We start from the raw sequence: 26,174 nt of genomic DNA on the forward strand, positions 1-26,174 counted from the left end.
CCTGCCTCAGCCTCCTGAGTACCTGGAACTACAGGCGCCCGCCACCACGCCCAGCTAATTTTTGTATTTTTAGTAGAGACGGAATTTCGCTGTGTTTGCTAGGCTGGTCTCGAACTCCTGACCTCAAGTGATCCACCTGCCTCAACCTCCCAAAGTGCTGGGAATACAGGTGTGAGCCACTGCACCCAGTCTTTATTCTCAGTGATTTTATATCCTATTTGAGCAAGTTTTATTGAAAGTATAAAAACTACAATTGGCTTTTATAAGCTTACTTTGTAACCAGTGATCTTGCTAAATTTACTTATTAATTCTAATACTTTATTTGTAGATTTTTTGGTTTTTCTTCCCTACATATAAAAACATATCTACGGAGAAAATGACAGTTGTTTCTTTGTACCCGGTCTTTGTACTTATTTTCCTGCCTACCAAGGACCCTGGCATGGGTGAGCCACCGCATATAGTCACCGCACCCAGCTGACTATAGTTCTAAGAAGGCTTTTGCCTCAGAAATAGGGGACAGTTAGGCCGGGCGCGGTGGCTCACGCCTGTAATCCCAGCACTTTGGGAGGCCGAGACGGGCGGATCATGAGGTCAGGAGATCGAGACTATCCTGGCTAACACGGTGAAACCCCATCTCTACTAAAAATACAAAAATTAGCCAGGCGTGGTGGCGGGCGCCTGTAATCCCAGCTACTCGGGAGGGTGAGACAGGAGAATGGCATGAACCTGGGAGGCGGAGGTTGCAGTGAGCCGAGATCACGCCATTGCACTCCAGTCTGGGCGACAGAGTGAGACTCTGTCAAAAAAAAAAAAAAAAATTACCAGGCATGCAGAGAAGAGGAAATATGAGGCAAAATGTGATGAGTAGAAACTGACCTAGAAATGACATAGATCATAGAATTACTGCAGGACAAAAAGACACAAATCACCAGCACTGGGAATGAGAGCACTGATATCACTGCAGAGTCTACAGATAATAAACAGATAACAGGAGAATATTACGAACAACTTCAAGCCAGTAAGTTTGACAACTTAGATAAAATGGACAAATTCCTTGAAAGACTAAAACAACCAAAGCTCATTCAAAAAGACATAGGCAATGTGAATAGTCCTATTTTAAGGAAATGGGTTTTCAGTTAGAAGTAATGCCAACTGCACAGTTTTCCCAGAAAATTGAAAGACAAATGAATAATTCCAAGCTCATTCTATCAGGCAAGCATTTTTCTGATACCAAAAGTAAACATATATTACAAGAAAAGACAATAACAGACCAAGATCCCTCATGGACATGGATGCAAACATTCCTAACAAAATTTAAGCAAACAGAATAAAATTACCCCAAAGATAATACCTAATGGCCAAGTGAGTCTATCCCAAAATTAACTGATCAAAAAAGAAAAACCATGTGTTCATCTCAACAGAAAAGTCATTTTTATAAATTCCAGCATACATTTCTGATAAAAATTCTAAACAAACTAAGCATAGAAAGGAACTTCCTCATTTTCTTTTCTTTTCTTTTGATAGAGTCTCACTCTGCCCCTGGAGTGCGCTGGTGCAGTCACAGCTTACTGCAGCCTCGACCTCTTGGGCTCAAGTGATTGGCCCCACCTTGGCCTCCCAAAATGTTGGGATTCCAGGTGTGAACCACTGCCCTCAGCCCCTTTGCCCATTTTAATTTGGGTTGTTCATTTTCTTACTGCTGAGTTTTGAGAGATCTTTGTATATTTTGGATAACAGTCCTTTATCCCACATCTTTTTCAGATATTTTCTCCCAGTCTGTTGGTGTCTTCTCACTCTGTTGTTGTTGTTTTGAGATGGAATTTCACTCTTGAAGCCCAGGCTGGAGTGCAATGGCATGATCTGGGCTCACTGCAACCTCTGCCTCCTAGGTTCAAGCGATTCTCCTGCCTCAGCCTCCTGAGTAGCTGGGATTATAGGCATGAGCCACCACACTCGGCTAATTTTTATATTTTTAGTAGAGATGGGATTTCACCATGTTGGCCAGGCTGTTCTCAAACTTCTGACTTCAGGTGATCCGCCTGCCTCAGCCTCCCAAAGTGGCTGAGATTATAGGTGTGAGTCACTGCATCCAACCATGGTGCAATTTCTTTCTTTTTTTTTTTTTTTTTTTTTTTTTTTTGAGATGGAGTCTCGCTCTGTCGCCCAGGCTGGAGTGCAGTGGCCGGATCTCAGCTCACTGCAAGCTCCGCCTCCTGGGTTCACACCATTCTCCTGCCTCAGCCTCCCAAGTAGCTGGGACTACAGGCGCCCGCCACCTCGCCCGGCTAGTTTTTTGCGTTTTTTTAGTAGAGACGGGGTTTCACCGCGTTAGTCAGGATGGTCTCGATCTCCTGACCTCGTGATCCGCCCGTCTTGGCCTCCCAAAGTGCTGGGATTACAGGCTTGAGCCACCGCGCCCAGCCAATTTCTTTCTTAAATGTTTGAAAAATTCACTACTGAAACCATTTGGGTTCTAATAAAGTTTTCTCTGTGATACAGCTTTAAACTGTGGATTTAATTTGCTTAATAGATATATAGGACTATTCAAATGTTCTATTTTTTCTAGTGTCAGTTTTGGTAAATTGTATTTTTCAAGCATTTGGTCTATTACATCTAAATGGTCAAGTATATTTGCATTAAGTTGCAAACAATATCCCCTTACAACCACTTTAATGTCTATAGGGTCTGTAACAATGTCCCCCCTTTCATTCCTGATGTTGGTCACTCACATTTTTATCTTTCTTTCTTAGCATCCCTTGATGATCTATGCCTGAATCAGTTACTTTACGGAGAGTTGCAATATGGTGATTTTTAATTTTGTCATTCCTTTTTCATGTTAGCTGGAAGATGTTGTAAAGAAGAGCTTTCCTCCCTACTTTCCTTGGGCATCACTGTGGACTCGTGGACTTTTAAAAGTCAAGCTGTTCTACTCCATTACCATTGTCATTTCTGTGCTCAGTCTATTCTCTGAAAAGCCCTTGCTTCTTTCAGTGGAGAATGGCATTTGGTGACTGAGCTGGCAGCCAGGTATGCCCATTGCTATGGGGTGCCATTGCATCCAGGCCCTTTCAGAGCACAGAGCTAGGAAACATTTAAAAAATCATTACTTTAGGGAAGGTGCGGTGGTTCATGCCTGTAATCTCAGCACTTTGGGAGGCTGAGGCGGGCGGATCACCTGAGGTCAGGGGTTCGGGACCAGCCTGGCCAACATGGTGGAACCCTGTCTCTACTAAAAATACAAAAATTAGCTGAGTGTGTTGGTGCATGCCTGCAGTCCCAGTTACTTGGGAGGCTGAGACAGGAGAATCACTTGAACCCAGGAGGCGGAGGTTACAGTGAGCCAAGATTGTGCCACCACACTCCAGTCTAGGCAACAGAGGCTTCGTCTCAAAAAAAAAAAAAAAAAGTCATTAATTTAAACCAGTATCTGCAATGAAATCTAACACTGCAGGGTTTTTTCACCCTCCCAGTTTCCATGTATATTTCTTTTCTTCCCAATGAGACCCCTGGTTCCCACCTCCATCAATGCATTCACCGTTTTGTTCTATTTTTTTTTTTTTTTTTTTAGACGGAGTCTTGCTCTGTTGCCCAGGCTGGAGTGCAGTGGCCAGATCTCACTGCAAGCTCTGCCTCCCAGGTTCACTCCACTCTCCTGCCCCAGCCTCCAGAATAGCTGAGATTACAGGGACCCACCACTGTGTCCGGCTAATTTTTTGTATTTTTAGCACAGACAGGGTTTCACTGTGTTAGCCAGGATGGTCTCGATCTCCTGACCTCGTGATTCACCTGCCTTGGCCTCCCGAAGTGCTGGGATTACAGGTGTGAGTCACTGCGGCCGGCCCTATGTCTTTTTTTTTTTTTTAAATGTAATAGGATCGATGCCAACTGACTATGTGCTTACCTGTGCCTGGCCTGGCTCTGTGCGTGCCCTGCCTGCTCCCTGTGATGAAAAGTCTTAGCAATGCTTTGAGTCAGGTGGACTCAGCCCCATTGTGTGAATGAGGGAACGAACGCAGAAAGTGGAAGTGACTTGCCCATTGATCTAAGGGAGGACAAGGGGAGGAGGATGGGCCCGGGGAGGCCTGACATCCAAGTCTAAGCCTGTGACTCTCCAGTGAGACGACCCTGGGGCTGTGTGGGGCATGGAGGCCAGGATCTGCCTGCCAGTGGATGGGCCCTGGAGCCTTCACAGACCTTTCAGCTTGCTTCACTCTTGGAGCACCTTGACCAGATACACAGCAGGAAGCCCCTTCCCTCCCAGATGTCATCCCTCATATCACACACACACACACGCATGTGCGCACATGCACACACGCATAGACATGCACATGCACACTTGCAGGCACACACACATACACGCATGCATGCACAGACATGCACATGTACACCTGTCAGCACACACATGTACGCACACGCACACACATGCATACATACAGACCTGCACAAACATGAACACAATGCACGCACAGATATGCATGCACACACATGCATACACATGCACACCTGCAGGCACACACACATGCACATACACACATACACACACATGCACACACAGACACACACACACGCACAACTGCAAGCACACACATACATGTGCACACATGCACACACCACATGCACACACAGAGACACACACATATACACCTGCAGGCACACACACGTACACATCATATGCATGCATACACACCTGCACAAATATGAACCCAATGCACACACAGATATGCATGCACACACACACGCACACCTGCAGGCACACACACACATGTACACACATGCACACACACATGCACACACATGCACACCTGCAGGCACACATAAACATGTGCAAACACACATATCACATGTGCACACGGAGATACACACATGCACACACATGTACACCTGCAGGCACACACACACATGCACATGTGCACACACATACACACACATGCACACACAGGCACACGGTTTCCCTGAATCCATACAGGCACCATATGGGCTCCTTGTCAGGTGCTGCCTTTTCTCTGTAATTGCTGATAGATATCACACACCAAGTGCTTCCAAAAATTTTATTAGATGAAAGAACAAAGGAATGAATGAACAAATAAGCAGTATGGTGGCTGTGTCTGTATAAGAAGAGCCGCTGTGGAGAATTATTTTTGTTCTTCTAAGAGCAGTTAACTCTTTTCACTTGGGAGAAGAGGGCTGTGCTGCTGCCAGCCCCAGCCTCTCCTCTCCAGAGGCAGCTGCTCCGGCTGCAGTCACATGGTAGCTGTGACCCAAACACCAGAACCTCCTGGTGAGAGCTCACATCCCACATGCCTGCTGCCCCCTCATACTCCCTTGCCTAACCAGGGCTCCCAGGATGCCATCTGGTGCCAGCTGCCAGTGCCCCGTGGGACTCACCTGGCAACATCCTTGATGTCAAAGCCGGGCTGGCACCAGGAATCCATGAGGGCCAGCAGCCTCCTCTGGAGGTCCGGGAAGCCAGCCACGTAGCGCTCCACGAGGGCCACCTTGTCCTGGAGGAGCAGTGGGACGCTCATCTGCAGGGGGACACACGGTCAGGCCACAGCCTCCACCACCTCAGCCAAAACCTGACTCACCTCCAACCCAGAGAGAGCGGCCAAAGTATCAGAACGAAAGGGCCCCGGAGGCCGTCCAGGGCCAGCAGTGCTCGCCCAGCCTGAACTGGCGCTCACACACACCCACCCCAGGCTCCTGGTGGGCTCTGTGGCCATCCCCATCTCCATGGTGAAGGCCTGGAGGCCCTAAGAGGCAAGGGGCGCCCTGGGGAAGTTCATTTGTCACCAAATGTGAGGAGGCAGGACCCAGACAAACCACTGGCAGCAGCCCTGGCAGCCCGGAAATGCTCCTCATGGCACAGGATACCAGCACTGCCTCCCGAGGAGGACTGCAAGACCCACACACTGTCGGTGCCTTCAGGAGGCCCTGAGGGAGTCCCTGGCTGTGGCGCTGGGCCTTGGGGCACATCAGCCATTCCCTCAGCAAGAACCAGTTCCCTCAGACAAAGCCCCTCAAGGAAGGCTCCTCACCTCCCTTCCCCCAATGCCTCTGCCCCGCAGGTGGGGCCCACCTGCCTGCCAGTGCCTTGGGGCACAGTCCTCAGGCAGAATCCGAAGCCCCAAGAGTCCTCTCTGGCCCCAGCTCTTGCAGACCTAGAGTCTGCACCCATCACCCAGAACACAGCCCCGAAAGCCTTGGTGTAGACACCCCTCCCTCTTTAGGGGGACCAGTATGCATCCTGTCCCCACCTGGCTCTGCCCGAGTGGTGCTCACCCCCCTCCCCCGCCCCGCCCCTGCTTAACCAGCAGGTTCCACCTACGTCCCTGTGACAGGGACAGATTCCCAGTGTAGAAGCTTGGATCTGCCATTCCTGAAGACACTGTGGGTTCGAGGACTGTGTCATCTGTCCAGAAATTCGGTTAGACAGGTGACTGCTTCCCCCAGCCCACTGTGCAATGGAGATATGCAGCAGAAGAGGGTCCCAGAAGCACATGGGCTGTGTGTCCTCGAGGCACCTGGTACCCACTCCAGGGAAGGGGTGGCCCCAGCTGCTGCAGGGTGCACACTCAGGGCTTTGGGGCACAGCCGGACACAGGGTGCCTGTATGTGCGGCTACGTCTGATTTGAGGTCAGCCCGCAAGGAGGATGGCGGTTTAGGGGGCTCTTGAGGCCCTCCCTGGTCCCCGATGGCCCTGCTCTCCCCGCTGTGGCTTGGTGGACTCCCCAACTCCACCAAACACTGTTTCTAGAGACCTGGGCATTATCCAAGTTTGAACCCAAACAATTTACATGAGAAAGACGTTCACCTTTTCAACATCAAGTTCTGGCTGCAGCTTCAACGTCGTGCCCAGCATGACTGCCTGGCAAACACAAAGGCAGCAGATTACTCAGGGCCTGGGAGGGGGCCAGGCAGCACCACGGGTTGGGGGGGCTACCACCCTTTTGCACCAGAGCCTGGTCACTGAGGGCGGAGTGCAGGGCCTTCCCATGTCCAGCCACGTGGCCCTCAGGCTGATGGGCTGGGCCTGGCAGACAAGCCCCCGCTGTGGTGAGCCAGGCCTTGCATGGGCTGGGACAGGTGGGAGGCCTGGGCTTGGCCTGGATGGGGCAGCAGGGACTCATGGGGGTGCTGGCCACACAGTCTGGGTCCCAGGGCCTTGCTCAGGGATTGCTGATGAGCTGGAGGAAGGATAGGAGGTGGGGTCAGGGCAAGGGCAAAGCCGGGACCTTCCACATGACCCATCTGCGGGGCCCAGAACAGACCGAGGACTCCCAGCCTCAGCGCACCCTGAGGCCTGGGGGGTCCTAGCGCTTCCCACGAGGCGGTAGACGGGCACCCCGCGAGCGCCCCAAGGCCACACCATCGGGGCACCGCCGGGCCCTGACCGCCTGCACGTACCGCGGGCCTGAGCTGCTATTAATAATTTCCATAAGCCGCGCTCCCATAACCAGCAAAAATGACCCACGAGAGCAGCCCGCGGAGCATAGGCGCCCTGCCCCCACGCAGCCCAGAGAAAGGACCAAAATAGCGGCCTGGGAAAGCCTCGAGCCCGGCTTCCAGCCCCGGTGCACAGGGTGGGGGCGCAGGGCCGGGGGCCTTTCCCTGCGCAGCGCTGACCCGGCGCCTCCACTGTCTGGCCAGGGTCCAAGAGGCTAGGCCTCCACCAGGCCCACAGGGCGCAGGGCCTGGCGCGGGGGGTCTCAGGGCCGTGGGGAGGGTCGAAGGGCCGGGGCGGGGCCTCAGGGCTGTGGGGTGGGGCGCCTGGCCCGGGGAGGGAGTCTCAGGCCCGTGGGGAGGGGCGCAGGGCCGGGGGGAAGGGGTGCAGGGTCGGGGCTGGGTGCGGAGGAGTCTAAGAGCCGTGTGGGGAGGGGCGCAGGGCCCGGGGAAGGGGTCTCAGGGCTGTGGGGAGGGGCGCAAGGCCCAGGGCGTGGGGGTCTCGGAGTCGTGGGGAGGGGAGCAGGGCCGGGGCGGGGTCTCAGGGCTGTGGGGAGGAGCGCGGGGCCCGGGGCGGGGTCTCAGGGCCAAGGGGAAGGGCCTCAGGGCCGTGGGAAGGAGCGCAGGGCTGGGGAGGGGCACGGGGCCTGGGAGGTAGGCTTAGGGCCGTGTGCATGGGCGCAGGGGCCACCACATGGGGACCACCCCAGCAGTGACACCCACAGCTTCATACAAGGGCTCTGACCCCTTCTGGACTAGGGACCCCCTGAGAAGCTGCCAGAGCTCGGGAAGGCAGGAGTGCAGACCTGGACCTTCACCACGTTCAGAACCACAGGGTGGTCACAGCCCGCCCTGGCTCTGCTCCTCCTGCCCCATTTGGGCATTGTCAGGTGCAGCGGGGTGGAGGATGGGACTGCACCCGTCACGTCCTTGGGAACAGGCCCTCAGCAGGTGACACTGGGACCAGGGAGGCTGGGGGCACAGCAAGGGGCAGGTGGCCAGGGCCTCTCCTCACCGCTGCTGCCCCTGGCCTCCCTCTGAGGACAGACTTCAGGCTCCAGGTCCCAGCCCTCGGCGGGCCCCGCCCATCCAGGAACCCCTCTGAGCCCAAGAAGGAGGCCTCAGGCTTGGGGAGGAGCCTGGGCGGGGCTGGGTGCGGGCTGTGTTCCCCAGCTGGGCGGCTTCTGCCTCCCTGTCCTGCACACTGCAACCCCATCAGAGGGGGTTCAAGGTGTCCAGCTCAGCCCTTCTTTTCTCCACAGCCATTCAGAGCCCAGGGCTAACAGGTGTCTGGACCTTTCTTTCTAGGCCTGCAGGAGCTCTCTGGGCACCCGGGGCCTCTTGAAGCCAGGTGGGCTTTCTGGACATGCAGGGGTCCTGGGGCCCCCAGCCTCTGTGTCCGCATTTTGTACCTGGAGCCTGGTGGAGGCTCTGTGACCTGGCAGCTCAGGGAACAGGACAAGGATGGAGCTCCCTCAGCTCCACCCTGGAAAGGGCAGAGCCCAGGCTTCCTCAGGGGCAGCCTTGGTGATAGGGGTGGAGGGCTGGGGGGTGGCAAGCAGCAGACCCACCCCTTCCAGGAAGCTCCCTGGCCGGACCCCTGTCTCAGGCTTCAGAGCCCTGCACGGCTCCTTCATTGTGGTGGTGCCTGGCTCAGAATCAGTGTCTGGTCATTTCTGTCTGCACTTCCCTGAGAGGACGGTATACAGCTGCCCACTGTCCACGCCTGGCCACTTGGGAAACTCAGCAGCCACGAAAAGGTCACCTGGCCCCAGAGCCAGGCCCAGGGAGCAGACAGCAGAAGGTGAAGAGTCCTGGACCCCATGGGAGGAACAAGCCCGGGGCTGGGTCACGAGGACAGATGGGGCAAACCGGGCCCCTCTGCACCAGGCAGACCTCCCCAACCTCTGCTGCCAGAGGATGGGGGGCATCCACCAGGAAGACAGAGATGAGGCTGTCCAGCTGGCTGGGTCGGGGTGGGGCTGCAGAAACCTCTAGGCAGGCCCAGGAGCTGCTGCTTTCAGGGAAAAGAAAAAAAAAAAAAAAGAAAGAAAATCCGGAGGGGTTGTGGTGCCAACCATTGGGAAGGGCATTCCCCAGCTCCCCTGGGCCCCCCACTCTGAGGGGCAGGAAGGCTGGGCAGGTGCCCAGGCTGGAAGGCCGAGGACCCCAGCGACAGCCCTGCCTCCCACCTCTGCGTGGGCCTGGAGCCAAGAGGGCCTTTTTTTTTTTTTTTTTTTTAAAGCAAAGCTATCTTTTTACCTTGATAAGCTGTTTAAAAAATGTAAATAAAATAACTCAGCGGACAAAAGCAGGCATTCATCCCGCCCAGGCCAGCCGCTGCCCTCGACATGAAATATCGCAGCACATTGAGTCGTGAGTCCCGGCTAATCCGAGCGGACAGGCCTGAATGCGGCCCCTTTCGGCCGGGCGCGGCGGTGAGCAGTGGAGCATGCATTGCCTGCCGGGCGGCCCCGCTCGGGGACAATGGCTTTCTTCGCAGAAGGGGCCTGTGCGGGACAAGACCCCCTTTGTGTGGGGATTCCTGCTTCGGAGTGCGAGGGAGGCGCATTCAGCCGGCCCCAGACAGCCTTTGAAAGGCTCTGTAACAGAAGACGGCCCGAAACACTAGCCTGCCTTCTGCCTCCCTGCGCTCTCCGCAGGCACGGCCGCCATTCAGCCACATGAGCGGGACCCTCCATCCTGCATTGTCCCGTGCCCGACCATCGTGGCTTCTCAGCGCCATGCACCCGCCTCGAGACGACAGCCCCGGGCGTGGCAGGCGACAGTGCTGGGGGTGGGGCCCCGCGCGGCCGACGCAGGGTACACTCCTGTGAGGGCCCAGCCAGGGCAACCCCTAGTGCCCGTGCCCAGGTTCCGATGCACCTGCTCGCAGTGAGGGGTCGTGCTGAGAAGAGGAATCCGGGGGCCAGCGGGACAGCCTCAGCAGCAGGGTCCCATGTGGGCAGGCCGCGGGGTGGTGCCCATCATGCTCCACCCTGAAGTAAGGGGACCCTGACGGGGCGGGGGGCGGACCAATGCCCCTGAGTGCTGGCTTCCTCATACACGGTCAGTGCAACCTGAGCCGAGGACCCCCAGGCCAGGCACCCCCAAGCAGGACATCCCCTGGCAGGACACCCCTGGGCTTCTTTGCTGCACCTCTTGCTGCACCCTGGAATCTGCACTGGGATCTGCAATCTCAGGGCACCGAGAAGTCATGGGGGCACCCCTGCACCTGCGGGAACAGCTCAGAGCCACCCCACGCAAGACGGCCGCCTCCCTACCCACTGCAGGCCCCGCCGCTCCCTACTGCTCCACACAAACCCAAGGCACAGCTTGGCCAGACTCAGGACGACGGGGCTGCGGTGCTAGTACCTGGTCTTCCTCTTGGAACCTTCTGGGCTTAAAAGTCAGCCTTGTTCACAAAGGAGACTCAGCAAACCACCATGATTCCAAAAGCTCCACCAATTCTTATCCAGACATCTTTAGCTGCCAACCCCACGCTTCTGCGACACTTCTTAAGACCTGGTCCCGGACAGCAAGGGACCGAAGCCACCTCTCCTGCCAGCAGCCAATGAGGGGTTGGATACTGACCGGACGTACTTCGCACCTGGGTGACTGTGCCAAGGCGCGACTGGTGCCCTGGCCCTGAACCTCGTCCTGTGTCCCAGGCGCCGGCACTGCCCACACTGGGCCTGTGAGTGGGCACCACTCTGGGGGTGCTGTGGGCGGCGGGGCCAGCACCAGCTGCTCCCACAGCCCCTCTGCTCAGCCCCTCCCAGGAGGGTTTCCTTCCAGGGCACTCGCTGCCGTGCTGGGGACTCAGTCAGCCCCCAGTGCCCAGGAGGCAAACTCACCCACAAAGGGTAGCCTCCCGGGTGATCCTGTGAAGGTTCCGGAGGGACGGAGGCTAACAGGCATGGTGGGGTATGGCTCGACCAAAGCTCAGGCCCAGGCCCACCTAGGACCCTGTGAGTGTGAGGGCCCGATGGGTACCGGGAGACACAGGGTTGGCAGGGGGAGACCCAGGCCTGGGACCAGGCTGTGCCCTGGACTGTCTGTTGGCTCAGGCAGCCTGAGGGCTCCTGGGACCCGGCACCCCACGTACAGCTGATGGCTGCCCACGGCCGGGTCCTGGATACCTCCATGTAGAAAAGAAGCCCCAAACAGCCCCCACATAGAGGCGGCCCTGAGCCAGGCACGTCCTTGCCCCGCTGCCTGAGAAGCCCTTTCCCCATGGACCCCGCCATGTGGGCCACTCACTTCTCTGAACCTGCCCTCCTGGTGGAGGCGGTGGACGTGCACCAGCAGGCAGCTCCTGTCTGCATCCTGCAGCTGGAAGATGCTGGTCAGCGGTGCCACAAGGCTTGGGGGGCTCTCAGTGAGGACTCGGATCGCTCGGGCCTGCAGCTGCTTCAGCCTCAGGCTGTGCTGGAAGGGCAGGGACCCAGCCTTACCGGATGTAGCACCCAGTGGCTGGGCTGTGGGGCCGACTGGAGCAGGCTGGGCTTAGGAGGCAGTGCCTGCCACTGTGGCCATGTGTGGGCATCAGGTGGCCTGCAGGGCTGGGGCATGGGAGGGGCGAGGCTGGTCTCAGCACATGACTGTCATGGGGCTGAGGATGAAGCCACGGGCTGGGTCTTGGCCACAGCTCCCAGCATCCCCCTGCCCTTCCCCAGCTTGCTCAGCAGGCTGCAGAGGCCTGAGCAGGTGGGTGCCAGGTCCACTGTGCTGAGGGGCAGGGACAGGAAGGGAGGTGACTGTCACAGAGCCCACGGGCTCACCTGGGCAGGGCTCGGGCGTGGCTGTGCCTGTAGCCAGCACTGCAGCTGGCGGGAGATCCAGGCCTCCAGGGAGGGGCCCTCTCCCCGCCGGCCCCGGCAGCTCTCCAGCATGTCCAGAAGCCCCGCCAGGGGGTCGTCCAGGGCAGCAAACCCCCGCCAGGCTTCCTCCTGGAGCTGTGGAGACACAAAACCACACTGTCACTTTGTCTTGCACTCAGAGTCTCCTGGCAAGGCCTCCCCACCGCAGAGAGGTTTTCAAAATCTAATCCATTCAGAAGGTAACTGTGGCCATTCAGCCACCATCCGCCCCCCTGACTTTTCATGCCGCTGAGGAGATTCCGTTCTGGTCCGCTGCACTGCAGGCCCCCAGGGGCGGCGGTCATTGTCTGCACTAATTATCCCATAAAGACAGAGGGCCTGTTCTCCAGGCAGACAGAGGGCCGCTGGCCTGGGAGGCGACCGCAGCCCCAGACACAGGTTCACAAGTCACTTCACCTGTGGCGCTCTCGGGACATGGGCCTGACCTGCCCTCAGCAGGCGAAAGAAACTGAAAGGCAAGAACCAAAACCCAAAATGAAAAATGCCTTTTAGGTACTTTTCTATCCCTGACCCACAGGAGATTTGGGAAACGGGTAAGAGGCGGACAAAGAGAAGCAAAGTGTCTGTTTTGGTCTCTGGCTTCCGGAAGATTCTAAAGCAAGTCGGCCCTTGCTGCTGCGGGCAGCCTCGTTGGCGCCATCCTCTGTGGATGCCCGCAAGCCATTCAGCTGCTATTTGCTGCAAACCACAACGAATGCTTGCAGGTCATTCCGCAGGTGGAATCCTAAGAGCTAAAGGGGTGGGCAGGTTCACAGCTCAGCACTCGGGACAGAGCACAGCAGCCGACACCCTACCCTGAAGCCCACGGCCACGCAGGTGGGCAAGAGGGCGAGTTCCCAGCTGCTGGTGCCAGCCACGGGATGCGCCCCCAGAGGCCCAGGGAGGCTGCAAGCCGAAAGCGTGGGCCGTGCTGTTCTCGTCCCTGCGATGTGGACGGTGTGCTCTCCGTGGGGCTCCAGGAGCAACACCCTGAGGCTGCCACGCAGCTTTGAAAGCACCGTGCTCCGGAGATTTGGCAAGCTTACTGAAACGAAAGGTACACTTCGGCTCCCAGCACCTGACAGCTCTCCCCACAAACACCTGGGAACAGCCGCGGATACACGCAGGTGAGTGCATGAGGAGACCTCAGCACTGTCCAGGAGGGTGTGACACCCACAGGGGCAGGAGGAAAGGCTGGAAAGTCGAGACCCTCCAAAGGATGCCCCTCAGGGAAAGTGGCCAGAGAGGGTGAAAGGCAGCTTGTCTGTCCCTCTGGACTCTGGGAAGAAACGGAAAGTCATCCTGAAACAAAGTCTGAGCGTCTCATGCATCTGGAACTTGAAGGTGCTCCAGGAACGTAGTTTTAGCCCGAGTGAGTTCTAGCTCTAGTGAGTTCTAGCTCTAGTGAGTTCTAACTCTACTGAGGTCCAGCTCTAGTGAGTTCCAGCTCTAGTGAGTTCTAACTCACTCAGTGAATTCTAACTCTAGTGAGTTCTAACCCTAGTGAGTTCTAGCCCTAGTGAGTTCTAGCTTTAGTGAGTTCCAGCCCTAGTGAGTTCTAACTCTAGTGAGTTCTAACTCTAGTGAGGTCCAGCTCTAGTGAGTTCCAGCTCTAGTGAGTTCCAGCCCTAGTGAGTTCTAGCTCTAGTGAGTTCTAGCTCTAGTGAGTTCCAGCTCTAGTGAGTTCCAGCCCTAGTGAGTTCTAACTCTAGTGAGTTCTAGCTCTAGTGAGTTCTAGCTCTCCTGAGGTCCAGCTCTAGTGAGTTCCAACTCTAGTGAGTTCCAACTCTAGTAAGTTCCAGCCCTACTGAGTTCTAGCCTTAGTGAGCTCTAACTCTAGTGAGTCCTAGCTCTAGTGAGTTCTAGCTCTAGTAAGTTCTAGCTCTAGTGAGTTCTAACCTTAGTGAGTTCTAGCTCTAGTGAGTTCTAATCCTAGTGAGTTCTAGCTCAAGTGAGTTCTAACTCTAGTGAGGTCCAGCTCTAGTGAGTTCTAGCTCTAGTGAGTTCTAACCCTAGTGAGTTCTAGCCCTAGTGAGTTCTAACTCGATTGAGCTCCAGTCCTAGTGAGTTCTAGCTCTAGCAAGTTCTAGCTCTAGTGAGTTCTAGCCTCAGTTCTATCCCTAGTAAGTTCTAGCTTTTGTGAGTTCTAGCTCTAGTGAGTTCTAACCTTAGTGAGTTCTAGCTCAAGTGAGTTCTAACTCTAGTGAGTTCCAGCTCTAGTGAGTTCTAGCTCTAGTGAGTTCTAACTTGATTGAGCTCTAGTCCTAGTGAGTTTTAGCTCTAGTGAGTTCTAGCCCTAGTGAGTCCTAGCTCTAGTGAGTTCTAGCTCTAGCAAATTCTAGCTCTAGTGAGTTCTAGCTCTAGCAAGTTCTAGTTCTAGTGAGTTCTAGCCCTCAGGAGTTCTAGCCCTAGTAAGTTCTAGCTTTCATGAGTTCTAGCTCTAGTGAGTTTTTTTTTTTTTTTTTTTTTTTGAGACGGAGTCAGGCTCTGTCGCCCGGGCTGGAGTGCAGTGGCCGGATCTCCGCTCACTGCAAGCTCCGCCTCCCGGGTTTACAGCATTCTCCTGCCTCAGCTTCCCAAGTAGCTGGGACTACAGGCGCCCGCCACCTCGCCCGGCTAGTTTTTTGTATTTTTAAGTAGAGACGGGGTTTCACTGTGTTAGCCAGGATGGTCTCGATCTCCTGACCTTGTGATCCGCCCGTCTCGGCCTCCCAAAGTGCTGGGATTACAGGCTTGAGCCACCGCGCCCGGCCTTCTAGTGAGTTCTAACCTTAGTGAGTTCTAGCTCAAGTGAGTTCTAACTCTAGTGAGTTCCAGCTCTAGTGAGTTCTAGCTCTAGTGAGTTCTAACCCTAGTGAGTTCTAGCCCTAGTGAGTTCTGACTCTATTGAGCTCTAGTCCTAGTGAGTTCCAACTCTAGTGAGGTCCAGTCTTAGTGAGTTCTATCCTTAGTAAGTTCTAGCCCTAGTGAGTTCTAACTCTAGTGAGTTCTAGCCCTAGAGAGTTCTAGCTCTAGCGAGTTGTAGCTCTAGTGAGTTTTAGCTCTAGCGAGTTCTGGCCCTCAGGAGTTCTAGCCCTAGTAAGGTCTAGCTTTCGTGAGTTCTAGCTCTAGTGAGTTCTAGCTCTAGTGAGTTCTAACCCTAGTGAGTTCTAGCCCTAGTGAGTTCTAGCTCTAGTGAGTTCTAACCCTAGTGAGTTCTAGCCCTAGTGAGTTCTAACTCTAATGAGTTCCAGCCCTAGTGAGTTCTAGCTCTAGCGAGTTCTAGCCCTAGTAAGTTCTAGCTCTCGTGAGTTCTAACTCTCTTGAGTTCTAACTCTAGCGAGTTCTAGTTCTAGCAAGTTCTAGCTCTCGTGAGTTCTAGCCGTAGTGAGTTCTAACTCTAGCGAGTTCTAGCTCTAGTGAGTTCTAGCTCTCGTGAGTTCTAGCCCTAGTGAGTTCTAACTCTAGTGAGTTCTGGCTCTAGTGAGTTCTAGCCCTCAGTTCTAACTCTAGCGAGTTCTAACTCTAGCAAGTTCTAGCTCTAGCGAGTTCTAGCTCTCATGAGTTCTAGCTCTAGTGAGTTCTATCCCTAGTGAGTTATAGCCCTAGTGAGTTATAGTTCTATTGAATTCTAGCTCTAGTGAGAAAGTTCTAACTCTAGTGTGTTCCAGCTCTAGTGAGTTCCAGATCCTCTAGTGAGTTTTAGCTCTTGTGAGTTCTAGTTCTTGTGAGTTCTAGGCCTAGTGAGTTCTAGCCCTAGCGAGTTCTAGATCTAGCAAGTTCCAGCCCTAGCAAGTTCTAGCTCTAGGGAGTTCTAACTCTAGCATGTTCCAGCTCTAGCGAGTTCCAGGTCCTCTAGTGAGTTCTACCTCTCGTGAGTTCTAGCCCTAGCGAGTTCTAGCCCTAGCAAGTTCTAGCCCTAGTGAGTTCTAGCTCTAGTGAGTTCTAGCCCTAGCAAGTCCTAGCCCTAGTGAGTTCTAGCTCTAGTGAGTTCTAGCCCTAGCAAGTCCTAGCCCTAGCAAGTTCTAGCTCTAGTGAGTTCTAGCCCTAGTGAGTTCCAGCCCTAGTGAGTTCTATCCCTAGTGAGTTCTATCTGTAGTTAGTTGGCAGAAGCAAAGCATCATTCTTTAACCACTTTGCTGGGATGCGTGGGCCCTAGGTCACCAGAGGGAAAAAGTTCCAGTAAACGAGCTCACAATGAAAACTTAGAAAACACATAAGGAAGAAAGCCACCATGAGTGACAGCTGCAAGTAAGTTGATCAAAGCTCTGATAATGTGGAGTTACAGGACATCGATTTGCGAATGTGTAAGCAATGACTCCCATTCTCCTAAATGATAGTTCACTTCTGTTTTACTCTCTCTTCTCTTCTCCTTCCTCCTTCCCCACTTCTTATTTCTTTAGAAATGCAATGATAGCCTTTCACCTCCTGTTCACCAGACACTTCCTACAGGGCAAGCTCATGTGCTTAGAGGTTCAGAGCAGAACTCTTGCCCGCAGGAGGCCGCCTCAAGAGACAAGTTGATTTACAGCCCAAAGTGTGCCTGTTGGAGTTTCCGGCCACCTTCACAGCCTCTTTCTGCCCATGGAGACGCCAACTCAACTTCCAGGTAGATAAGACACAGAGACCCCCCCACCTCCTCGCTTCCTCCCGACCTTTTAAAAATGCCTCTTTTGGCCAGGCACAGTGGTTCACGCCTGTAATCCCAGCACTTTGGGAGGTTGAGGCAGGTGGATCACCTGAGGTCGGGAGTTCAAGACCAGCCTGACCAACATGGAGAAACCCCATCTCTACTAAAAAATACAAAATTAGCTGGGCGTGGTGGCACATGCCTGTAATCCCAGCTGCTCGGGAGGCTGAGGCAGGATGATCACTTAAACCCAGGAGGTGGAGGTCGTGGTGAGCCGAGATTGCGCCATGGCACTCCAGCCTGGGTGACAAGAGAGAAATTCCATCTCCACAAAAAAAAAAAAAAAAGCATCTCTTTCTGCTCCAAAAGCTAAGCCATACCCGTCAGGCATGAGGCCTGCACTTCGTCCCTCAAACCACCTACAGAATAAAAAGTCACTTTCTTTCTACCAGACCTCATTCCTGTGACCTGGACTCTCTGAGCAGCAGTGAGCACCTGAGCATGCATCGTGGTTACAGCCAAACACAAAGAGTCGGTGGACAAGCACAGGAACGACGCATCAGCCGGGCGCGGTGGCCATGCCTGGAATCCCAGCACTTTGAGAGGACGAGGCGGGCTGATAGCTTGAGCTCAGGAGTTCAAGACAAGTCTGTGCAACATGGCGGAACTCCATCTCTACCAAAAATACAAGAAATTAGCCAGCATAGTGGAACCTGTAGTCCCAGCTACTTGAGAGGCTGAGGCAGGAGAATCGCTTGAACCTGGGAGGCAGAGGTTGCAGTGAGCCGAGACTGCAGCACTGCACTCCAGTCTAGGCGATGTAGAACCAGACTGTGTCAAAAAAGAAAGAAAGGAAGGAAGAGAGGGAGGAAACCTAAGAGAACTTTGAAAACAAAAAATAGTCATTGAATTTTTTTTTTTTTTTTTTTTTTTTGAGACGGAGTCTCGCTCTGTCGTCCAGGCTGGAGTGTAGTGGCCGGATCTCAGCTCACTGCAAGCTCTGCCTCCCGGGTTCACGCCATTCTCCTGCCTCAACCTCCCGAGTAGCTGGGACTACAGGCACCCGCCACCTCACCCGGCTAGTTTTTTGTATTTTTTAGTAGAGACGGGGTTTCACCGTGTTAGCCAGGGTGGTGTCGATCTTCTGACCTCGTGATCCGCCCGTCTCGGCCTCCCAAAGTGCTGGGATTACAGGCTTGAGCCACCGGTCATTGAATTTTTTTTTGAGACACAGTCTTGCTCTGTCGCCCAGGCTAGAGTGCAGTGGTGCGATCTTGGCTCACTGCAATCGCTGCCTCCTGGGTTTAAGCGATTTTCCTGCCTCAGCCTCCCAGGTAGCTGGGATTACAGGTGCACACCACCATGCCTGGCCAAGGTTTTGTATTTTTAGTAGAGACAGGGTCTCACTACGTTGGCCAGACTGGTCTCGAACTCCTGACCTTGTAATCTGCCCACCTTGGCCTCCCGAAGTGCTGGGATTACAGGCATGAGCCACTGCATTTGGCTGAAATTTTTAATAAAAGCACTAGTTTGACAGTTCCTCAAAAGATAAACACAATTACCACATGATCTAGCAATTCTATTCCCAGGCAGGTTCCCAAAGATTTACTTATTTATTTACTAAAAAAAATTTTTTTTTGAGATGGAGTCTCCCTCTGTCGTCCAGGCTGGAGTGCAGTGGCACGATCTTGGCTCATTGCAACCTCCGCCTCTGGGGTTCAAGTGATTCTCCTGCCTCAGCCTCGTAAGCAGCGGGGACTACAGGTGCACGCCACCACGCTCTGCTAATTGTTGTATTTTTTGGTTGAGATGGGGTTTCGCCATGTTGGCCAAGCTGGTCTTGAACTCCTGGCCTCAGGTGATCCTCCCATCTCAGCCTCCCAAAATGCTGGGATTACAGCCATGAGCTACCACACCTATCCTCCCCAAAGATTTAAAAACAGGGGCTCAAGCAGATGTTTGTAGATGAATTTTCAGAGAAGTACTTGTTCACAACAGCCAGAGGTGGAGATGGCCCAGATGCCCCTCAGCTGTGTACAGAGAAACAGCGTGCGGCCTGGCCACGTATTACTCAGCCAAGGAAAAGGAGGAAGCTGACACAGACTTCCACGTGGACAAAGCCTTGATATCGTGCTAAATGAAGAAGCAAGTCACAAAAGACCCCATGTTATATGATCGCACGTGTGTGAACTGTCCAGAAGTGGCAAATCCGGAGGCAGAAAGCAGGTGAGCGGTGACTGGGCCTGGGGCCGAGGGGAGTGGGGGCGTGTGTGTGATGGGTACGGGGTTTGCGGGTGAGCGGTGACTGGGCCTGGGGCCGAGGGGAGTGGGGGCATGTGTGTGATGGGTACGGGGTTTGCGGGTGAGCGGTGACTGGGCCTCGGGCTGAAGGGAGTGGGGGCGTCTGTGTGATGGGATCGCCGGCCCCTCCTCCCTTCGAGCCCCTCAGTGGTCTTCATTCCTCATTACTGATCCCCTCAGCTACAGAGAGCCCCCGGCTGTGCATGGAGAAAACAACGTGAGCCTCCCCACCCCAACCCCCTCCGGGCGTCCCCCCCAGTCCCCCCTGCCAGTATCCCCCCTCCTCCCCAACCCCCCTCTGGGCGTCTTCCTCAATCCCCCCGCTGGTATCCCCCCCACCCCAACCCCCTCCGGGCGTCCCCCCCAATCCTGCCCACCGGTATCCCTCTTCCCTGCTGCCGGCTGGCATCCCCTGCACTGAGCTGTTGGCTCCACTCACAGCTTCAGTGGTGGGGGTGGGGGGTTGGTCCCATGGGCTCAGCAGTACCAGAAGGCCCCCTGAGGGGCTGTTAGAACAGGACCACTTTGGGAAGTCGAGGCAGGCAGATTGCTTGAGGTCAAGAGTTCAAGATTAGCCTGGCCAACATGGCGAAACCCTGTCTCTACTAGAAAAACAAAAATAGCCAGGCGTGGTGTTGCACACCTGTAATCCCAGCTACTCAGGAGGTTGAGGCAAGAGAATCACTTGAATCTGGGAGGCGGAGGTTACAGTGAGCCGAGATTGTGCCACTGCACTCCAGTCTGGGTGACAGAACAAGACTCTGTCTCACAAAAAAAAACAAAAACAAAAAGACAGGACCGCCCCATCACAGGCTGCTGGGCAGTGGGGCTGGGAAGGGTCCAATGAACCAGGGGAGCCCCACTCTGGGACTGCATCTACTCCAGGCCCTAGCCCTGTTCCAGCCCTGCCTCCTCCTCCTGCCCCTCTCCCAGGTTGCTCTCACTCGTCCAGCATGCTGGCTCCCCTCTCATTTTAGAGGAACACCCACAGCCCTCCCAGACCGCCAACAGTCCCATTTCCCCCCTTTATATTGCAGACTGCCCCAAGGAGTTCTCCAAAATCCTGGTCTCCATCTCCCTCCTGTGGGGGCACCTGGTGTCTATGCCACCATATGGGGGTCTCCAGGACCTCCACGTGCAGCCAGCTCTAGGGTTGGGCTTCTCTTCAGCACCCAGGACCCCAAAGGACCTCATCTTCAAGGTTCCTGGCCCACCCAGGGCCCCTGGGCAGGTGGCATTCGCCAGCTTGCTGGAACCTGGGAATGTGATGGAGGCGCCAGGAGGAGGTGAGAGCATGAGGAGGAGGCAAGGGCACGGGGAGGAGGTGAGGGCGCGGCGTGGGGGGCGGTAAGAGCACGAGGAAGAGGTGAGAGTGCGAGAAGGAGGTGACAGCGTGAGGAGGAGGTGAGAGCGCGAGGAGGAGGTGAGGGCGCGGGGGTGCGGTAAGAACATGAGGAGGCGGCGGCCAGGGCACGGGGAGGCGGCGAGGGCACAGGGAGGCGGCGAGGGCACAGGCACAGGTTCCCCATGACGATGAAACGCACTAGGGCCTCATGACTGTCAGCGGGGCCTGAAGCAGTTTGCAGCCCTGTCTGTGTAGAAACAAGCGCTGCTCAAAGGAGATGCCAGGATGAACGTCAGGACATAGGGAGGAAAGGACGGTGGAATCCCACAACTCAGACACGTGGGGGCGTGGAGGGCGGGACCCGGGGAGGCTCACACTGCACACACAGCTGCCAGAGAGCGAGGGAGACTGAGCGTCACAGACGAAGGTCCAACAAGAGCCTGGAAACGGAACAGAGGGAAATCTCAAAGGCAAGGACAGAGATTCACAAGCTGGAGGCCCAAGAAGCCACCGAGCTGACGGACAAACAAAAGCTGGCAGAGGCGGGTGCAGGAGGGAGGCAGACGCAGGAGCAGGCAGCGCCAGGGCTGGGGTTGGAGGGCGTCCCCTGGGCCTGCAGGAGCAACCTCGGGCCAGCAGACGTGGCACTCAGGACTTGGCAGCCTCCCGTGCACAGGCCATTGCCACTAAGGAATCGGAATCCGCGTCTGCCCCCACGGGTGGCCGGCCCTCCCTCTGCAGCCTCTCCCCCGGCCTCTCCCACCCAGCCTCCTGCCCTGCTCAAGTCCTACTCCTTCCTAAGGCCTCCCTGCCCTGGACACCTGGACACCTGCCCCAGTGGCCACCCCGGGTCTGGGTGCCCTGGTGGTGGCAGGATGGGGCCTCAGGCCTGGCAGTGCTGGTGACAGCTGTGTCCCTGCAGATAAGTGGACCCTGCATCTCCCAGAGGTGACCTCAGAGGGGCTGCTGGGGCCAGGTAGGGCCTTTACCACCCTGGGGCCTTGAGGAAGACCGCCCCCTGCCCCACACAGGCCACCCTGGATGCAGTCTGGGGCAGCCACTACCACAGGACCCTGTGGCCGTGGGGGGCTGTGCAGCTTCCCGAACAGGGAGGCCTCCTGTTAGGCCAGTCTCTGCCCAACAGTCAGTTCTGCCAGCTGTGACTCGGCCCCCGTGGCAGCCACGTCCACTTACCTGCTGCCGCTCCCACGTGGACCACAGGGTCTGCAGGGCCTGCAGGAGCAGGAGGGGGTCCTGGCCTGTGGAGACAAGATAACAGCCGTGGGAGGGGCAGGTGCAGGAACTGCCGCATAGCCAGCCGGGAAGTCCCTCCCACTGACCCACAACGCCTGGGGCTCCTCTGGACCTGGGGGCCGGGAGCCCTCCCCCACCTCTGTCCGACACACATACCCGCCAGGTGCGGCGCCACCCACTCTGGCCCAGGCTCACCCGTGTCCCTTCCCTGTGGCCCGTAGCCACCCAACCAGTTGAGTCTGCCCAGCAGCATTTCCACGCTCAGCCCTGGGAGCTGGGCCTCATCTTTCAGCTGCAGTCACAGAGCAGCCCTCGTGGGCCTGAGCCTCTACCTCCTCCGCCCAGCGCCCTGGGCAACCTCATCAGCATCTTCTCGCCCAAACCATGCACCACAGTCCTGGCACCATGAGGACCCCAAGCCCCTGCCCTCTTTAAGTCTCGGTCCCCCGCCCTCCTGCAACCCCCCCCCCTCCATTCCCAACTGGGAGGCCCCCACCTCACTGTGCAAGCTCTGCAGCAAAAGTGCTGACCGAAGACACTGCCCCACAGACAGAGCCGCCAGAGTGAGACCCAAGGGAGGTTTCCAGACAGAACCTGGGGGCTGCATGGCTTGGTCTGGAGGCCGGTGGTGCCCCAACCCCACCCAGGGGAGCAGGGACCCACCCGGGCCTGGTCACGTGGTGGGGTCGGGGTCAGAGGCCGGGGAGGGGCGGCTGCCAGCAGGGACTCCACAGGGGAGGCCTGGGGGCAGGAGCCTGGGTGGATTCCGCAGTGAACTCCCCCCGGACCTGGGGGTCATGGAAGCTGCCGGGCCCCCCTGGAGGGCAGGACGGGAACAGGGAAGGCCCCGTGTTGCTGCGAGGGAGGCTGAGGACTCACGTGAGATCAGATCAGACCCCAGCAGCTGGATTCTCCCACACACGCCAGAGGAGCGTGCGGGACGGGGCTCACCCGGGAGAGCCAGGCTGACACCTCGATAGCCCAAGGGTGTGATTCAGCCCAGCACCGGAATGCAGGAGAGAACCACGAGACCCTTTCGGTAGACACAGAGCAGGTGTTCCAAAATTCAGTTCAGCTCACGATTTAAGAAGTAACTCGCCCTGAACTGGGTAAAAGCCACGCGCGAGTGTGAGGCGTGGTGCTCAGGGTAGTGTGTGAGGATGCCCCAGCCCGGCCTGGAGCTGTCCCACGCGGGTGGCATCCAATGCAGAAGGGAAACAGAAACATCAGGACCACCGACAATGGGATTATGCAGAAAGCCACAAAGGATCAAAACTACGCTGTTAGAATTAACCAATGGGTGCGGCATCAATGCTCAACACAAGCCAAAGTGAGAAAATCAGCAACAAACAGAAATGGCCATTTCAAAAATCACTTAGAACAGCATCAGCAATGTCAGATTCCCTGGGAGAAATCTCACAAAAGCAGCTCATGCAAAACAAAACCCAGTTGGCTATCGTCCCAGCACTGTGGGAGGCCGAGGCGGGTGGATCATTTGAGGTCAGGAGTTCGAGACCAGCTTGGCCAACGTGGTGAGACACCATCTCTACTAAAAATACAAAAATTAGCCGGGCGTGGTGGCAGGCACCTGTAATCCCAGCTACTCGGGATTGCCTCGGTTGAGGCAGGAGAATGGCGTGAACCCAGGAGGCGGAGCTCGCAGTGAGCCGAGATCGCGCCACTGCACTCCAGCCTGGGCAACAGAGCGAGACTCCGTCTCAAACAAACAAAAAACCCATAAAACATCGTGGGCGCCCGGGCTCCACCACTGCGGCTCTGCAGCCACCTGGGCCTGGACGGCACGGGGCCAGCGTTCCCATCTGCACTCAGAACCGTCCCACCATTACACATAGTGTCCTGGACACAGAGGCTGAGAACACCCAAATGTCCACTGTAGGAGGACGGAGCAAGTGGATCAGCCCCGGGAGGATGCCCAGGTGGGCAGGACGTACCCCACCACGTGGCCATGGCAGGCAGTGTGACCGGCCCCGCGTTCTGGGTGCTGGGCATGGCTGGGGATGGGGCCTGGCGGGGCTGGGGATAGGACTGGGCAGGACTGGGGATGGGGCCAGGCGGGGCCGGGCAGAGCATGCTCTGGTGTGTTCACGATCACGTGCGGAGCCCCCATCGTGTGTTCTGCGTTCCTTCCTACATGTGGGCTGTACTTCACAATAAACAAAACAGACTTTTATTTTATGTTATTTAATATTTTATTTAGAGATGGAGTCTCACTCTATCGCCCAGGCTGGAGTGCAGTGGAGTGATCTCGGCTCACTGCAACCTCCGCCTCCCGGGTTCAAGTGATTCTCCTGCCTCAGCCTCCCGAGCAGCTGGGATTACAGGCACTGGCCACCACCACACCCGGCTAATTTTTGTATTTTCAGTAGAGACGGGTTTTCACCACGTTGGCCAGGCTGGTCTCAAACTCCTGAGCTCAGTTGGTCCGTCCACCTCAGCCTCCCGAAGTGCTGGGATGACAGGCGCGAGCCACTGTGCCCAGCCCAGATTTTCTTTTAAAGCAGAGCTTCAGATGCGTGAGATGAGAAAGTTCTGCAGGTGGACAGTGGTGGCGGCTCTGCAGCCACGTGAATGCACTTAATGTCACTGAATGTACACAGGAAAGTGGTTAAAATGGTAAATTTCATGTTATGTGTATTTCACGTTTTTAAAGGCAGGTGAAGCTGGGTGTGGTGGCTCACGCGTGTCATCCCAGCACGTTGACAGGCTGAGGCAGGTGGTTTGCTTGAGCCCTGGAGTTTGAGACCAGCCTGGGCAATACAGCAAGACCCCATCTCTACCCAAATACATAAATAAAAGTAGCTGGGTATGGTGGGGCGCCTGAGGTCCCAGCCACTCGGGAGGCTGGGGTGGGAGCATGGCTGGAGCCTGGGAGGTTGAGGCTGCAGTGAGCCCCGATTGTGCCACTGTCCTCCAGCCTGGGGGACAGAGTGAGAATCTGTCAATCAGTCCATCCTTCAATAAGCAGGGTGTCCTTACTATTCTCTTTAAGTTTTACCGAATCGAGACCCACCTTTCCAGGTGGGAAGCTGGTGATGTCAGCCCTCTCCCCTCCCCAGTCAGTGTTGCTGGTCTTCGCCCCTGCTCAGGTCCTGCTGGTTCTACCCTCCAGGAGGGCAGGGTCTGCCCAGGGTCTCCCCTCCCACCTCCCACCGACCTGGGCCACTCCGGCTTCCCAGGGGCCTCCCTGCCTCCACACTGTGCCCACAGACAATGCCCAGCCCCGCAGCACAGTGCAGCCCTAGGATCCTACAGAAACATGGGGTGGGCCAGGCCACTTCTTTGTGGACGCCACCGTGGCCCCCTGGCCTTGAAAGTCAAAGCCAGGGCCCACCACACCCTCCCAGCTTCCACCCTCCGAGTGACCCGGACCCTGCCCCTTGGGCCTGAGGCTGCTTCCTGAGCACCTAGTAGCCTGCCCGGGAGCCCCCTCAGCAGCCCTGCTCCCTGCCTGGCCCCTCAGCGCCCCTGCTCTGTGCTTGGCCCCCTCAGCACCCCTGCTCCCTGTCTGGCCCCCTCAGCGCCCCTGCTCTGTGCTTGGCCCCCAGCCACTGCTCCCTGCCTGGCACCTGGCCCCTGCCCTTCTGCGCCCGTCACTTCACTGTGGCCTTGACACTGAGTCCCAGGGCAGTGACCGCCTGGGTCTCCTTCCAGGCCATGGCCGGTGCACAACGGACACTTCACAGTGCCTGCCCCGGCCGTTCCAGGGCCAGCCGTGCACACATGGTGCTCACAGCCCATGCGACTGGGGAGCCCTGAGTCTCTCGGGCCAGAGCTGGAGGGACCTGCGGCAGGTGTAGCCGGACAAGTCTCTGCCATGCCGGGCTTGGACACGGCCATGCTGACACTCATCTCACACAATCGCTGGCTTCCTGTTCGTACAACAGAAGAAAAACAGGATGTCCAGGGGCGGCTTCTGTCTGAACGAAGAAGACAAGTGAGCCCTGTGAGTTCCGGGGCTCGGCAGTGAGAGGACAGGGTGCCTGGGAGGGACCTGGGGGACCTGTGTGCTCAGTACACAGCACCCCACGCACCCCAACTCAGGGATACCACGCAGGGGCATAGGGTCTGAGAAGGGTGGGTGGGGCTTGGAGCTGACACCAAGGGACCTCCCAGACCCACTGTCCGGCCCCAGAAGCCCCAGTCAGCCCTCCCTGAGGTCGCCTCCTCCTGCGGTGGCTTCTGGAGGCCTTTGGTCCCCAGCGTGGATGTTCGGCCGGCGCTCCACGGGTGGCCTCTGGCCCCCACCTCCACACCCAGGCCCAAGTTCACAGAGTTCACCAAGTTCCTCAGCGGCGCACCGATGCCTGGGACCTGCAGACAGGCAGGTCTGGGACGCTGAGA

The 26,174-nt window shown here is 56.3% G+C and overlaps 1 protein-coding gene across 8 annotated transcripts in view; it reads right to left on the minus strand.

Annotated features, from left to right (window-relative positions):
• EXD3 (exonuclease 3'-5' domain containing 3) overlaps nucleotides 1–26,174 on the minus strand; it is a 120,027-nt gene that overhangs the window by 54,509 nt on the left and 39,344 nt on the right. For 6 of the 8 annotated variants that reach the window (XM_073022122.1, XM_008005466.3, XM_073022119.1 and 3 more), the window contains 5 exons: nucleotides 21,753–21,817; nucleotides 12,226–12,399; nucleotides 11,705–11,872; nucleotides 6,813–6,866; nucleotides 5,386–5,525 (listed from right to left, as the gene is read on the minus strand). In XM_073022122.1, the coding sequence (XP_072878223.1) occupies nucleotides 5,386–5,525; nucleotides 6,813–6,866; nucleotides 11,705–11,872; nucleotides 12,226–12,399; nucleotides 21,753–21,817 (601 nt within the window). Of the gene's footprint in view, nucleotides 1–5,034; nucleotides 5,252–5,385; nucleotides 5,526–6,812; nucleotides 6,867–11,704; nucleotides 11,873–12,225; nucleotides 12,400–21,752; nucleotides 21,818–26,174 lie in introns of those variants that run through there. The other 2 variants (XM_008005468.3, XM_008005456.3) reach the window with 2 other exon arrangements.

The sequence above is a fragment of the Chlorocebus sabaeus genome, chromosome 12 (assembly GCF_047675955.1).
Source record: "Chlorocebus sabaeus isolate Y175 chromosome 12, mChlSab1.0.hap1, whole genome shotgun sequence".
In the NCBI taxonomy this organism is placed as follows: Eukaryota; Metazoa; Chordata; class Mammalia; order Primates; family Cercopithecidae; genus Chlorocebus; species Chlorocebus sabaeus.